This window comes from Clarias gariepinus, chromosome 28, assembly GCF_024256425.1.
Source record: "Clarias gariepinus isolate MV-2021 ecotype Netherlands chromosome 28, CGAR_prim_01v2, whole genome shotgun sequence".
Taxonomy (NCBI): Eukaryota; Metazoa; Chordata; class Actinopteri; order Siluriformes; family Clariidae; genus Clarias; species Clarias gariepinus.
Window position 1 is genome coordinate 2,913,358 of NC_071127.1, and position 13,702 is coordinate 2,927,059.

Genomic DNA, 13,702 nt, shown 5'->3' on the forward strand with positions numbered 1-13,702 from the left:
TATAAATAGAAGAGAAGTCCATTTACTGTAGATACCACCCTTAAAAATTAAATAATTTAACAACTTCAGATTCGATTCTTTATGAATGCTTTACAGAGCATAAATAGCAGACATATTTCAACATGATATTACTCAAAATTTTGGATAACTTTAGCATAGTTTTACAATGTAGAACCTCCCTCATTTAAATCTTGTCTGATTAGAGCCAATATGAATGCTTCTCTGAGTTCAAGTGTCAGATATATTTCAACATTCACAGTTCAGAGGAGACGGCATACAGTAAGTCAGAGCTGCATGGTCAAATTGTGGCAAAGAAACCATTACTTTGTATAACCAACAACCCATCCCATCTGGTATACACTAGTGTGTGACTATCATTTGTTTTCCGAGGCAATAAACACAACTCCACCATCACCAGAGTTGTACCGGAGAGTGAAGGAAAAACAGCCAATTGTCATGTCCAAGACCAGTAGGGAGTGAACTCAATAACAAACAAACAAGTAATTTTATGGAGTTTTATTAAATCACTGATTATTAAATGTTTAGGTCCAGAAGGAGCAGGACAGAGAAGCTCTGTGTTTACGTCATTCTGTGACTGCCATGAATGGAGAAATCCCCTAAGATGCTGGAAAGGTTGGGTGATTATGTAGACATAGTTTCCTCGACCCAGTAAGTGGAGTGTGAGGGAAATCCTCTATATCAAGGAGTCTTGTGCACTAATGAAACTGGTGCAATCACCTGTCTAATATTGGTCGGCTTCGCGAACAGAGAATGAAAATCACAGTGCGCAGATAAGATTGCTTTTAAAGTAAAGAGATAATTACCTAACCAGGTAGAGGTGGAGGATAAATCAGCCTGAAAAGGGAACAGGGGAGGCCGGTACCCAACGCACTACTAAAAATGCAAAAGGCCGGTGGTGATTGTGGGTAATTTTATTAAATATTAATTATATAAAAGTAAATTAGCACTCCAAAAAAAAAAAACAATGTTAATGTCTAATACCCCGAAGACCTCTGTTGCATTAGAGAAAACAAGAGAGAAAGCAAGGGGCGGAGACTAACTCTTCAAACAACTTTAATGGTAATAATATTACCTAGTATAATATCTAAACTGACAATATATTAATACATGATTAATATATCATGAATATACTCTTATCACAGAAGTAGCACGCTAGTATGGTTTTGGCTAAGTTCAAATTACTAAGGAAAACTATACAATTTTTGGTTAATAAACATATACCTTTATATTACTGTATCACAAATGTGCTACCAGTACACTACAGGGTTTAGGACCGTTTGCAAATGTAGAATGCACTCTCTATCCTATAACACGTTTTAAGGCCACTAAAAGAGATGTTACATTAGATTTCATTTCTGAGTTTAACAAATTTAATATAACTGCGCATTCTGTGTGGCAGACACACGCATGGAGAAACAGGCATTATAATTGGAGTAAATTGTCTTAGTTCAAACCTACTGTGTTCTAGTTGTTACACAAAGACTCTGAAAACAGGGTGAGAGCTACAGAGCTTTATTTTAGAAGTGAAGTACATAGTTGCATAAAGTTACATAAAAAACATGATAATGGGAACATAATAAGGGAACAAGAAAAATGGAAAATTTTAGAAGCACAGAGGAAATGGAAGGGAAACATGATAGGAATAGGAAGGGGATATTATGGGAATAGGAAGGGGAAAATTTAAATAAATTAAAGATAAGAAACCACGGAGGAAAAGAAAAGAACCACACCACCACCAGTGTTGCATGAAGAAGCATGTTAGCCCACTATCCGAAAACACTGACCAAGCTTAAGACTCCAGCGAAACACATCGCATGATGGAAGTGATGCTTATTTCAGAAAAATGGACAAACGTGGAACTAGTTTCCACAGAATGTTAAGGGAGTGGCAAAAGGTGGCAAAACATCCAGAGGAGCAGGACATACACTGGATCATAGCCATAGGAGTATACTGAAACCTCACACACTGCACAACACCAAGAGTAATACTGTAGGTGTCACAGAAACAAATTAAAATTAAAATTTTATTTGTCACATACACAGTCATACACAGTACGATATGCAGTAAAATGCTTAACAACAGAGTGAAATGCTTGAAACAACAGAGGGGCAATAAATAGACATAAATGTCAAAGACATTGTTATAGTCGCAGGTAAGGTAAGATGGTCACAAGGGGTTGTGGCAATAGCACATTGTTAAAAAAAAAAATGTATAGACAAAGCCAAATCCTAGGCATTATAATAGTATTATATTGTATGTTAATATGTATGCAGCTTAGTGTGTGCAGGACCTGAGTCATTAACATGGCAGCGGGACACGAGAAAAATCATCTCTCTTTTGACATACTGGTCCATGGACTATTTCACCGGGAATGCCTAAGAGAAGCAATAGGAGATACTGTCTGCTATGCATGTGAGCAGGCAAAGCTATGCTATTCAGAATTAAGCATAGTCCCATGTGTAGGACGATACTTCCCAAACCTTAACCACACAGACCTGAAACAATGGAACACTGTGGAAGAACTATTTCAACCAATTGGACATCGTTTAACCTATGCAAATTTAGTACTGAATTAAAATATCTTGCTACAGCATAAGACCATAACAAAATACATTGTGGATACTACTCCAGAACTTTGTCTAACTACAACTTTGCATGCAAACACTGTCTACCAATGCTGTAAGTCAGGCAGTTATTATGAATACATAATTTTAGAAGACATACTTCAATATCAGACATTGACCATCGTCACTATCTCAATTAATGACTTTGAATTGTGGAACTCGAACCTAACATAAGAAGCAGGGCTGAAGAGTCTGCCATCGACCTTTCCAAATAGAACATCAATGCAACATGAGTCTATCAAGACCATAGAATTTCACATTGTTGAAATTCACATTTCACATTTTTTCTGTTTATTTTGCTGTGTTTATTTAAAAAATTCTATATGACAATATGTTATACTGTTATATAACTATAATACGGTCCTCTGATGCTAATGCATTGTCCAGTGTTTAAACACTGGCAGGGTAGGAATTTTCCCTCAACAATTTGTCAATGAGTTTTTTTCTCCTACCCCTGGACCAGAGAAACAATTGTTATCTAAAAACTCTCCTGATTACAAAGTAGTGGTCATAAGTACTTATCCAAGAAAGGGAGGAAAACCAATATTTCCTTAGAAATTGTACATGGCATAAGTATGTGGATAATAAGAATTATATTATGCTACGAAGTCTTGGTATAGAACAGTTGTAATACATACAGTATATGCCCCTCCTTGAAGATTAAAAAAAAAAAAAGGCAGTAAAAGGCCATGTCTTAAGTTTATCTAAAGCCCTATGTAATCCTACATTATCATTCTAAGAGGAACAAGTTCATGGAAAATTAAGGCATATAGTCATTATAATTTACCAATTATCACTCTGTAATTCAGTACAATATGACACATGCACCCTCATCTAACCCTTAAACTAAAACAGGAGATAAACTAAGGAAAAAAATTTTAAGGCCATATTAATGGCCTCAGGGGGGAAACTGTGGGGGAAAAAATATTGAATTTGAATTATATATCAGTAAATTAGCACTCCAAGCAAGCCAATGTTTAATATCAAATATCTAGAAGGCCTCTGTAAAAGAGATAGCACTGCCCCAACACCAAAATCTAAGGCATCCACCTCGACCACAAACTAAAGAGCAGGGTCTGGCTACATAAAAAAAAAAGCTGAGTTCAGTCGCTTTTTTATAACTCCGAATGCCCTGGCTGCCTGTTCAGACCAAGACAATGGGGTATTGACTGAGCTAATAAAGATAAGTGGGGCCACTACGGAACTACAGTATATTCAAAAACAGCTATATTCAATGAACAGCCTATGGAAATGTAGAAAGCCGAGGAAATGCTGGAGGTCCTTAAAGGTTGTCAGAGCTGACAGCTTACAGTTTTCCAGGGTCCTTGTAAAACATGATGAAACCCAGAATGAAACCCATGATGAAACCCAGAGAAAAAACAGTGCCACACTGGAATGCACATTGCACTCTATGTTTCTCTAATGAATGCAAGAAGATAAGGATATCATCCACATATACAAATTGATGAAGTCCCTGAGGACGTTGTTGACCAGAACCAGAAACACTGGCCTGCCCGAACAGCATACCCAGATACTCATAGTGACCAGATGAAGTTTTGACAGCGATTTTATTAAAAATATAAAAATGGGAAAAACAGGGAACTTTGGGCCCAGTGCATAAGCCCACTCATTGAGGCCCTTGTTTTCTTGTCTATATCGCTCTTATTTTGTTCCAGAATTACAAGGGCCCTCTTGTCATTGGGGCCCTGGGTAGTCAGTCTCACTTACCCCCAATACGATGTCTCTGATGGCAGTAAAATTATTTACTTAATATTTGTATTGGGTTTAATTATACACAACATAATGTGACAACTGATACAGAATACAACAAATTGCATGCAATATTAAGTAAAATACATCAGTCTTGTAGGCCCTGCAAAACAAAAAGAATGTATGAGTGCAGTAAAAAAAACTTGTGCCATGCAGAAAAAGATGAAAACAAACAAAATAAATATATTAGCTATTTTAAACAAACAAACAAAGACAAACCTATTTAGACATGTAAGGCTTGCATAAGACAAATTAAGTTTAGCGTTAGTGACTTGCAGAGTACGCATCTCCTTTTTGCAGCAGTCAAAAATGAGAAGAAGATTTACAGTAAGCCAAGTTCTGGATCATATCTTTTCTGAAAATGAGGCAGAGGACACAGAACAGCATAGTGATACAGATGAGCAGGTTTCCTGACATCAAAACATGTTTTGATGTATTTATGCCATTGTCATTGAAAAAAGTCATGATTGCTATGACAAACCTTGAAGGAAAAAAGGTTCATGGTGACATGTGGAATGACATTGACGAGGAACATCTGGATGCATATTGGTGTTCTTCTTGCTGGTGTTTACAAATCCAGCAATGAGGACACTGATAGTCTCTGGGATGCGTCGACAGGCAGAAATATTTTCCGGGCAACCATGTCACTTCAGTCATTTCGAATGATATCAAGAGTATTTAGAATTGACAACAGAGAAACTAGAGAAAATTCTGACAAGCTTGCTTCAATTAGGGATGTCTGGAAAAGGTGGGTGCAGCTCTTTCCACTGATGTTTAACCCAGGGCCAGAGGTAATAGTAGATGAACGTTTTGTCCCTTTCCGTGGAAAATGCCCTTTCCGGCAGTACATGTCTAGTAAGTCAGGGAAATACGGCAAAAAATTTGGGCAGCCTGTAATGCAAAATCCAGCTATGCATGGAATCTGCAGATTTACACAGGCAAACATGCAAGTGGCATTCCTGAGAAAAATCAAGGAAAATGTGTAGTCCTCGATATGACTACTAGATTGCGGGGTCACAATATCACGTGACAATTTCTTTAGCAGCTATGGCCTTGGACAAGAACTTCTCAGGTAGAAACTTACCATGGTGGGCACAGTAAAAAAATAAATAAACCTGAGCTGCCTGCAGAAATTTTGCAAGTGAAAAACAGGGCACCACACATGGTTGTTTCATATTGTCCAAAAAAAACACCCGAGTGTGATACTTATGTCCACTTTTTAGATGCAGCTGTGTTATCAGCAAGTGACAAAAAGCCCATAATTATCTTGGACTATATAAAAACAAAGGTGAAGTGGACAACCTGAACATGCTGACTGCCACCTACACTTGCCAGAGAATGACTAGGTGTCATGCACACTCAATCCACGACCGGCACTAGGACCCGGAAGTAATGCGGTTGCGAAGGAAGTATAAGAGGAGTAAACAAACCACGGCACATCGCTCAGTCATTGAGTTTGCCCATGTCGCCTCAGATCTTTTTGCCGAATTGTGAGTACTCACTTTCTTGGGTTTATTTTCAGAATAAGTGTGTGTTTATAGGACGCGGGTTAAATTGTGTTTATCCCTTGCTCCCCATTTGTGAGAGTCCTTAAAACAAATCGTGTGGTTATCCTGCCTACACATGTTACCCCGCGTTTGGGTTTACTATCTATTTCTGGTCTACTCAGGTTAGTTCTTGACAGAATGACTGATCCCTCTGCGATGAACCCAGCGAATCATGCGCACCTCTGCGATGTGGTGAACCAGCATGCCATGTTTATCGATAAGCTAACTGGAGAGATCGCTACTCTACGTCAGAGCGTCCAAGTCGTCATGGCCTTGCCAAATGGGGACTGACCTGGTCGACCAGTCTATCCTGAGATTATGGAGCCGAGGCCAAGGGAAAACCCAGCACTACTTGTAACTCTGGAATCCGTGTCACCAGGAATGACAAGCGCTCTGTGTGTTGCCCAATCTGCAACATAACTGGGCCTGTTTGTTTGGTGATGGGTCCTGATTTAAATGGCTGGCCGTCCAGAGATGTGACTGGGATTGGAGGGGGGAGCAGGTCAACTGGTAGGCCTAGTTTCTAAGCTAGCTGGCAATCAAGTTAAATAAAGTTGCCTTCTGCCCCTGAGTCGACAAACGTCTCCAAGTGGGTTCCCCGAGCCCCATTCCAAGATAGAGTGGCTGGCAGAAAAAGTCCTGCATGACAGGGGTCCAATCTTAGGGTCATTACCGAGACCCACCCACCCCCCCGAGAATGACCCTGCCCTTTTGGCTGTTCACTGGGTGAGGCTGTCTTGTGCCAATGACCGGACCTGCTGCGCCCAAAGTAAGTATCTGGGCAACTGTGTGTTGCGTTGGCTAAAGGGACGAAATCAGCCGCACCCAGCTGCATGGGTTTTCCTAAGTCCCCTTGGGGTTCAGGTGGTCCAGATGGAGGCGAGAAAATCCGCCTGTAAGAAACCCCGGCCAGGCACTCGGCACGCCGCTCACGCATGCGGTTGTCGATCCGAGTTGCTAGCCTATAAAGCTCCTCTAGATCACTTGGGGGTTCCGGAGTGGCTAACTCATCCTTGAGCCGATCTGACAGGCGGCCATGAGGGCCGCAGCATTCCACCCAGAGCTCGCCGCCTGGGTTCGGAACTCAATGGTGTAATCTGCAACTGATCGAAAACCCTGACGAATGCGGAGTAATGGAGCAGTTACACCCCCCTCCATATGAGGATGGTGAAAGGTGGCTTTAAGGGCCTCTACGAAGGCCTTTAAGGTGGTGTGATTAGACAGAGCACTCTGCCACACCGTAAGCAAGGAGATCATGAAAGCAATCTTAGCACACTCTGTGGGGAACTGGGATGGTTGCATTTCAAAAACCAGAAAGCACTGTAATATGAAAGCATTACACCTTTCAGGTTCCCCTGCATATGGCTGGGGGGGTGGTAATGGCGTCTAACAGTGCTGCGTTTGGTATATTTAAATATAGACCTGTAATTACAGAGTGGGATTTTGCCCTTGCTTGTATGCTATTATTTATCTTCTAACTCACCAAGAGTCAGTCACATGTAAGCTTTCAATATCAGATCCTTTTACAGACTGTAGAAAAGGTATTGGTGGTAAAAGGGGAGGAGGATTACAAAGTATAAATAGATAGTGGCTTTAACAGCGCTCCATTTAAATTGCAGAGTGGCCAGAGATCCTGTACACCTTCACTGAAGACTGTCAATTAAGGTACGTAAACTTAAAGCATTTTTTTTAACTTAATACAACTCATGCTACTTTATTCCAAGTAGGTTACTTTTTTAGATATTCAAAAAGAGATGCTTAATGCTTACAATAACAGTTCGTAAGTAAGTAAATATGTGAATAATAAGTAAGTAAATAACTAAATAAATAATTAATATGATATTATTATTATTATTATTATTATTATTATTATTAATAATAATAATAATAAATACTAATATAATTAATGTTAAATTAGAGATACATTTTAAAGTTTATACTGTATATTAGAAAGTATTTTTTTAGCTGCTACAATTTCCCATCTGTTGAACCACAAAGTAAAACCAATTGTTAAAGCAATATGAAAAATTCTGAAATGTTTTAATAGCTTGAACTCAAGATTTTAAGCAATTCCATAAAAATAGGAACAGTCAATCAATTTATTTAAACCAACATAATGTCTACGTTATCTGCAGGACTTTGTCTCTGTGTTAGTGCTAAATGTATTTAAGCAGTCTAATAAAAAAATATAGAAATACAGGACAATAAAATGCGAAACAAGTATAAGTCACATAATGATATGCCCCTCTGCTCTTCTTGTTTTGGCATGCTTAAGGCCTTACCAATAGCTTGGTGGATGGCCTCCCTTTGTGGCTGTAGGGCTTGCCTTTTTTTTACTGTTGCTATAATGGAGACAGTTACAGTATAGTCTGGGACAAATGTCATCCAAACACAACTTTATTCTAGCATGAATCTGTGCATAAAGCTAATTATTTACAGATTACTGTGTTGCTTTAAGTGGCAGAAGAGTTTAGATGTAGTTTTAGGTAGTAAAACTTTAGAAGAATGTATTAGGTCAACTTGTCTGGCTAAGTGTGTTTCTCTGTAAATATAATAATGGTGCCTGAAGTGCTATAACAGTAGTACATAAACACTTTCCCACTAGTCTACTTAGAAATTACAAATATGGATACAAAATCCAAAGACATTAGACCTAAGCACTAGTAAACCATTATAAAGACAATATAAGATTTATTCTTCTTCCACAACAAGAAAACAAGCTTATCAGCTATCACTTAATATTTGTACTGTATATGTATCGAATTACAAGATGTTGAGTAGTAACATCACATATATATATATATACAGTATGTGTGTGTGTGTGTGTGTGTGTGTGTGTATAAACAGAGGTTTAATTCTGTTATATACGAGAATGAATTAAACTTGCATATCAGAAGTTGATGCACCTCTTCTTAAACATACATAATTTGAAAATAGAACTTTATATATATTATGCAATGATAATACAGTCATGTATGAAAGAGATGTGTCACATGACTGTATTTGTGTCAAACAGAGTGATAATGTGCCAAATTTATTTAAAGCAGAAATCAACGTCTAATCAATGTCTGGTGTTTACTGGAAGTCATAAATAAACAAAATCAGAAAAAAGATGGGAAAAGGCTCAATATCACAGTTAGAAGATACAGAGAGTATAATTCACAATGTGGTAGAGGAACTAATGTCCCTTTATACTGTTGGTGTGATTGTATAAATGAGTACAGGTGAGTGTAATCAGTAGAAGGTAACTTGTGAATAAGATAGTTTGTGATGGGTTTTGGGTCTTCGGCGGCCATGTTTGTAGGCCTCGGATGCAGTGCTGTTTCCATCGCTGATGAGTCATTTTGAACTGGAAGATGAGGAAGGAAATTTTCTAACTAATAATAACACTGTATTTTATCGGTTTGAATTACAAAGCTTGGTGAAGAAGGTCATCTATACTTTGGTTAAGTAGACAAGGTAAGAACACTGATTTTACAATATTTTACTTACAATTCAATCCTGAGAGAGAACCAGACAGAGAGAAATAGAAAGAGAAATAGAGGGAGGAAGCGAGGGAGAGAGGTAACAGTTAGGTCCTGTATGGTCACAGTCAACTTTTTGCATGGGGTAAAAGGACAGTTTATTTAGTGCAGAGTACAATCAGGGACTCCAACAGGACTAACTATGATAGCATAACTAAAAGGGAGAACCAAAAAGAAACACAGACATGAGGGATCCTTGTGATGTAAAGCAAACAGTCACTCCTCTCTCAATGAACCTAAGTAATCAATGAGAGTGGGAAAGACAGCATACAAACATATTATTATTTACCATAATAAAAAATAAATAAATAATACTCTATGTCGATGAGTCTCCCAGCTCTGCAAGTATACCTAAGACAAATCTATTTACAAAAATGCTGGGCCAAATAAACAAGTTTTTGGAATAGACCTAATGAGACTGTGTCTGTGTCCCAAACATTAAAACGCTATTCAGGTTATTTCATAACTTTTTGGTAAGTTGGTAAGAAAATTGGTAAGAAAAAGCTCTGCATCCTTCGATCAACGATGGGGAAGTGGATTATAAGACACTAGCAGTTCACAAATGGTATTGTGGCATAAAATCATTTAGTGCTTCAGTAGTGGTGTTTTAAAATTGATACAAAATTACACTCACCTGTACTCATTTATACAATCACACAGTGTAAATAAGATAGGGGTGTTTTGCTTGTATCTTCTAGTTATACGGAGGACTCTTGCTGCTGCATTCTTGAATAACTGTTATTATTTATCTGCTAATTTATGCACCTAGTTGAATGTCCGAACAATAAGGAATTACAATAATACAACCTAGAGGTTGACAAAAACATGAACTAGTTCTTCCAGCATTGTTTAGGGACTATATACAGTATATCTTACTTTGGCAATATTTCTGAGATGAAAGAATCCTATCCTGGTAATATTATATACATGAAATTTAAAATGAACGATCTATAATCACAAGGTCTTATACTTCTAGCTGCATGTGGTCCTAGTACAAGTATTTCTGCCTGTCAGGATTAAGCAGAATGAAGTTAATTAGCATCCAATGTCTAATGTCCTTCACATTTTTTTCAAATGTATTAAGCTGTTTTTTTTCCTTATCTGGCCTTGCTGAGACATATAATTGTGATTCATCTGCATAACAATGAAAACTAATACCATCTTTATGAATTATGTTGCCCAAAGGAAGCATGTAAAGAGAAAAGAGCAGTGGGTCTGAAACCCTTTGAAACACCAAACGTAATTGAGAACATGCTGAATAGTCACTATTTAAATCTACTGTAGGATCAGAATGGACCTAAATGCTGTTCACAGAGGGTCTTCTGGATCCTCAAAATTAATATTAAGGTCTAGAGCATTTAAAGTTCTGTCTACAAAAACAACAAGGAAATTCACAAAGAAATTCATCCCTAAGGTTCGGTAAATAATAAATAGCAGAATCGACTTAGCAGACTCAGTATTTGTGGCTACACTTGTTATGTTAGTACAGAGAACATAAAATGCATAAAATTTTGTCCATGCTTCCATAAAAATGGGCAGATTAACAATACAAATAACTGTGATGTCTCCTCCTCTCCTTTTATCTTGGAGATCCTATCCTGGCCAAAGCCCTGTGATTAATGAAAAGAATGCATATTCTGCAGATTAAACAAAATTTTGTTTTTTGTTTTACATAAGTAGATAGAAGCCATGGATTCTGAAATTGCAAAGAAAAAACAAAGCCTTAACACAGCTGAAGAAATGAGAAACCAAACCAAACTTGTGATGCAGCCATATGCCAACTGGGAGGAGTATCTGACTCCTGCTCCACTCTCCATAGCCATCCTGGGAGAGCTGGTCTTTATCTCCTCCAGTACAGATTTCTCTATCAACAAGAACCCACCTAAAGATGGCTACAAGTTCATCAGATACCCAGATTCATTTCGTGCCTGCCTCATGCAGGTGTGTAACTCTGGCTGGGGGGCTTTCAATGAGGCCCATAAGAACATGGATCAGATTAGACTCCACACCATGGCAGTTCCGGATTACATGAAGATGGCTGTAAAGATCCTGTTCCAAGAAAATAATGAGATTGTTCAAGCTCATCTCCCTGACCAGCTGGCGAATATTCGTATCATTGCAGATGACTGTCTTGAGCTGGCAAATTCAACAGAAAAGCGTTTCTCTGATGTAATTAATATTATACATGAACTACTGGAAGCATGCGTAAATGCTCAGCACTTTTATGGAGAGGAGCTGGATGCAATCAAGAGGAAACTGGAGGAGGCCAAGCTCAGGAAACAGTCATCAGATGAAGCCATGGAACGCTCAACTAAATCAATGAAGGCCATAGAAAAGGAAATGGAGAAAGCACATAAAAGTTACGACAAAGCAATGGCTTCACTTCCTAATGGATGGGAAATGATAGGTATGGATTTTGTTGCAGGTTTGACTGAGAGTATCACAACTCTTCTTAATGGAGCAACATCCCTAATTTCTATGCCAATTACCCTAATCTCTAAAGCTGCCACAAAAATATCAAGTAAAACAGATGACAATAAAGGTCAAGAATCAGCTGTTGATCCTGTTGATTTAATTAATATTTATAGCAAGTCTGCAGAAATGTTGAAGTGCACAGAGAATATTCAAATTTTCATGCAGGACAACATAATTAATTGGAAAGACTTGTATGATCAAAAGAATAAAGCTGCAGTTACAGATTTCCAGGCAGACCAGTTCAAAAGAATCATTGAGAGTTTAAAAGAAAGTCCAAATTGCAGTGCAAAAGAAGATGCCCAGAACATATGCAAAGAGGGCATTGCAATCTGTGCAGAACTAGCAAAGTATGCACCAGAGGGCAAATGTGAAGATGCCAAAACAAATGAGTTGGTTGATAGAATAAAAAAACTCACTGACTCAGCTCGCCGTTTTGACAGCAAAAGCAAAGATATCACAAAGTCTCCTGCCATGACTCCAACACCACCAATGATGAATAAAGAAGAAAGTAAATCTAAGAAAATGAGTGCTTCACAAAGAGCATCAGAGAATGCCACGTTTCGCATTGAGCAAAGCCGCACACAACTGGACAAGACTAGAGAGATCTATGATAAATGTGTAGAGAACATGAAGAAAAACCAAGAGGAGCTAACTGAAATCTTGCAAATCATGAGGAACTGTGAGGTCAAAGAAATAGACTTTAAGACCACTATACAAATGCTAATCAAAGGTATGGATGCCATGGGGAAAGTGAAGGAGCAATGGGAGAAGATGGTGCGCTTCTTTCAGATGGTGTCCAACATCGTGAAAACCAGCCTGACCAGAACCCTTAAAGATTTTGCCACAACATCTGAGAAAACACAATCACTTTCCTACAGCGCAAAACTCTTCTCCAAAGATCTGCTCTACAATCAAGCCTTTCAAGCCACCAACATATCCAACCTTGTCCACATGATCTCAGGAACCTACACTGAGGTGTCCAACAAGCACATCATGGATCGTATAAGCTCTCTGGGAAAACTTATGGCCATGGACAAGAACAAGCCTGAGTTTCTGTCTGAGCGTCAGATGTTACAGAACTCCTGCGATGAAGCACAGAAAGCCATCTTAGCTCTTGTCATTAAGAACAAGGAGGAGTTTCAGAACAAGAGTGTTGCAAGAATGGAGAAGATTGATAAAGAGCTACTCGCCATTCTCCCCGCTGCTGCTCCAGAAAAGATCAAGAGCATTCAAGAGGCTGTTAAAAGTGGATTCACCGAGGAAGATGAATCAGCCTTTACATAAGTGAATTAACAACAGCAACAACAGTAGCAGTGAATTAACAGCAACAACTGAATAAAATACTATTTATCTAAAATTTTATCAAATAAAATTCTGAAAGCATAAAATGCTAAAATGCTTTATAATAATTGCATAGCTACTAGTAATAAAGTTAAAACAATTGTTTAATTAGTTTTAAATGTTTTATCCTAAATGTGCTTACAGTATAATACAAAGATTATAAACACTTTGGCTATTCTATTTCATAATGTCATGCATACACATACATATATTGCTTTTACATCATTTGTTTTGCAATAAACACGAAAAAAAGATTTCTTACTGATACATAACAAATGTTGTTTTTTTTGGTTTGTGCTTAGTGCTTTCTCATTTAATAGTACTGAAACTTTAGATTATAAACAAGATTCATGGGTCATTTACTCCATCTATATGAGTGTTTACAATTATAAAGACCAAA

General features: G+C 38.0%; 1 protein-coding gene across 1 annotated transcript; it reads left to right on the forward strand.

The window, feature by feature from the left end:
• Window positions 1-11,175: 11,175 nt before the first annotated feature.
• On the forward strand, window positions 11,176-13,278 carry LOC128515958 (uncharacterized). Its single transcript, XM_053490249.1, has one exon. It carries the CDS (start codon window positions 11,176-11,178, stop codon window positions 13,243-13,245), a length of 2,070 nt encoding a protein of 689 aa, XP_053346224.1. The 3' UTR covers window positions 13,246-13,278.
• Window positions 13,279-13,702: the final 424 nt, after the last annotated feature.

What these genes read in the sequence shown, in the direction of transcription:
- LOC128515958 (XM_053490249.1), top strand. Translation starts at nt 11,176, where the DNA reads ATGGATTCTGAAATTGCAAAGAAAAAACAAAGCCTTAACACAGCTGAA.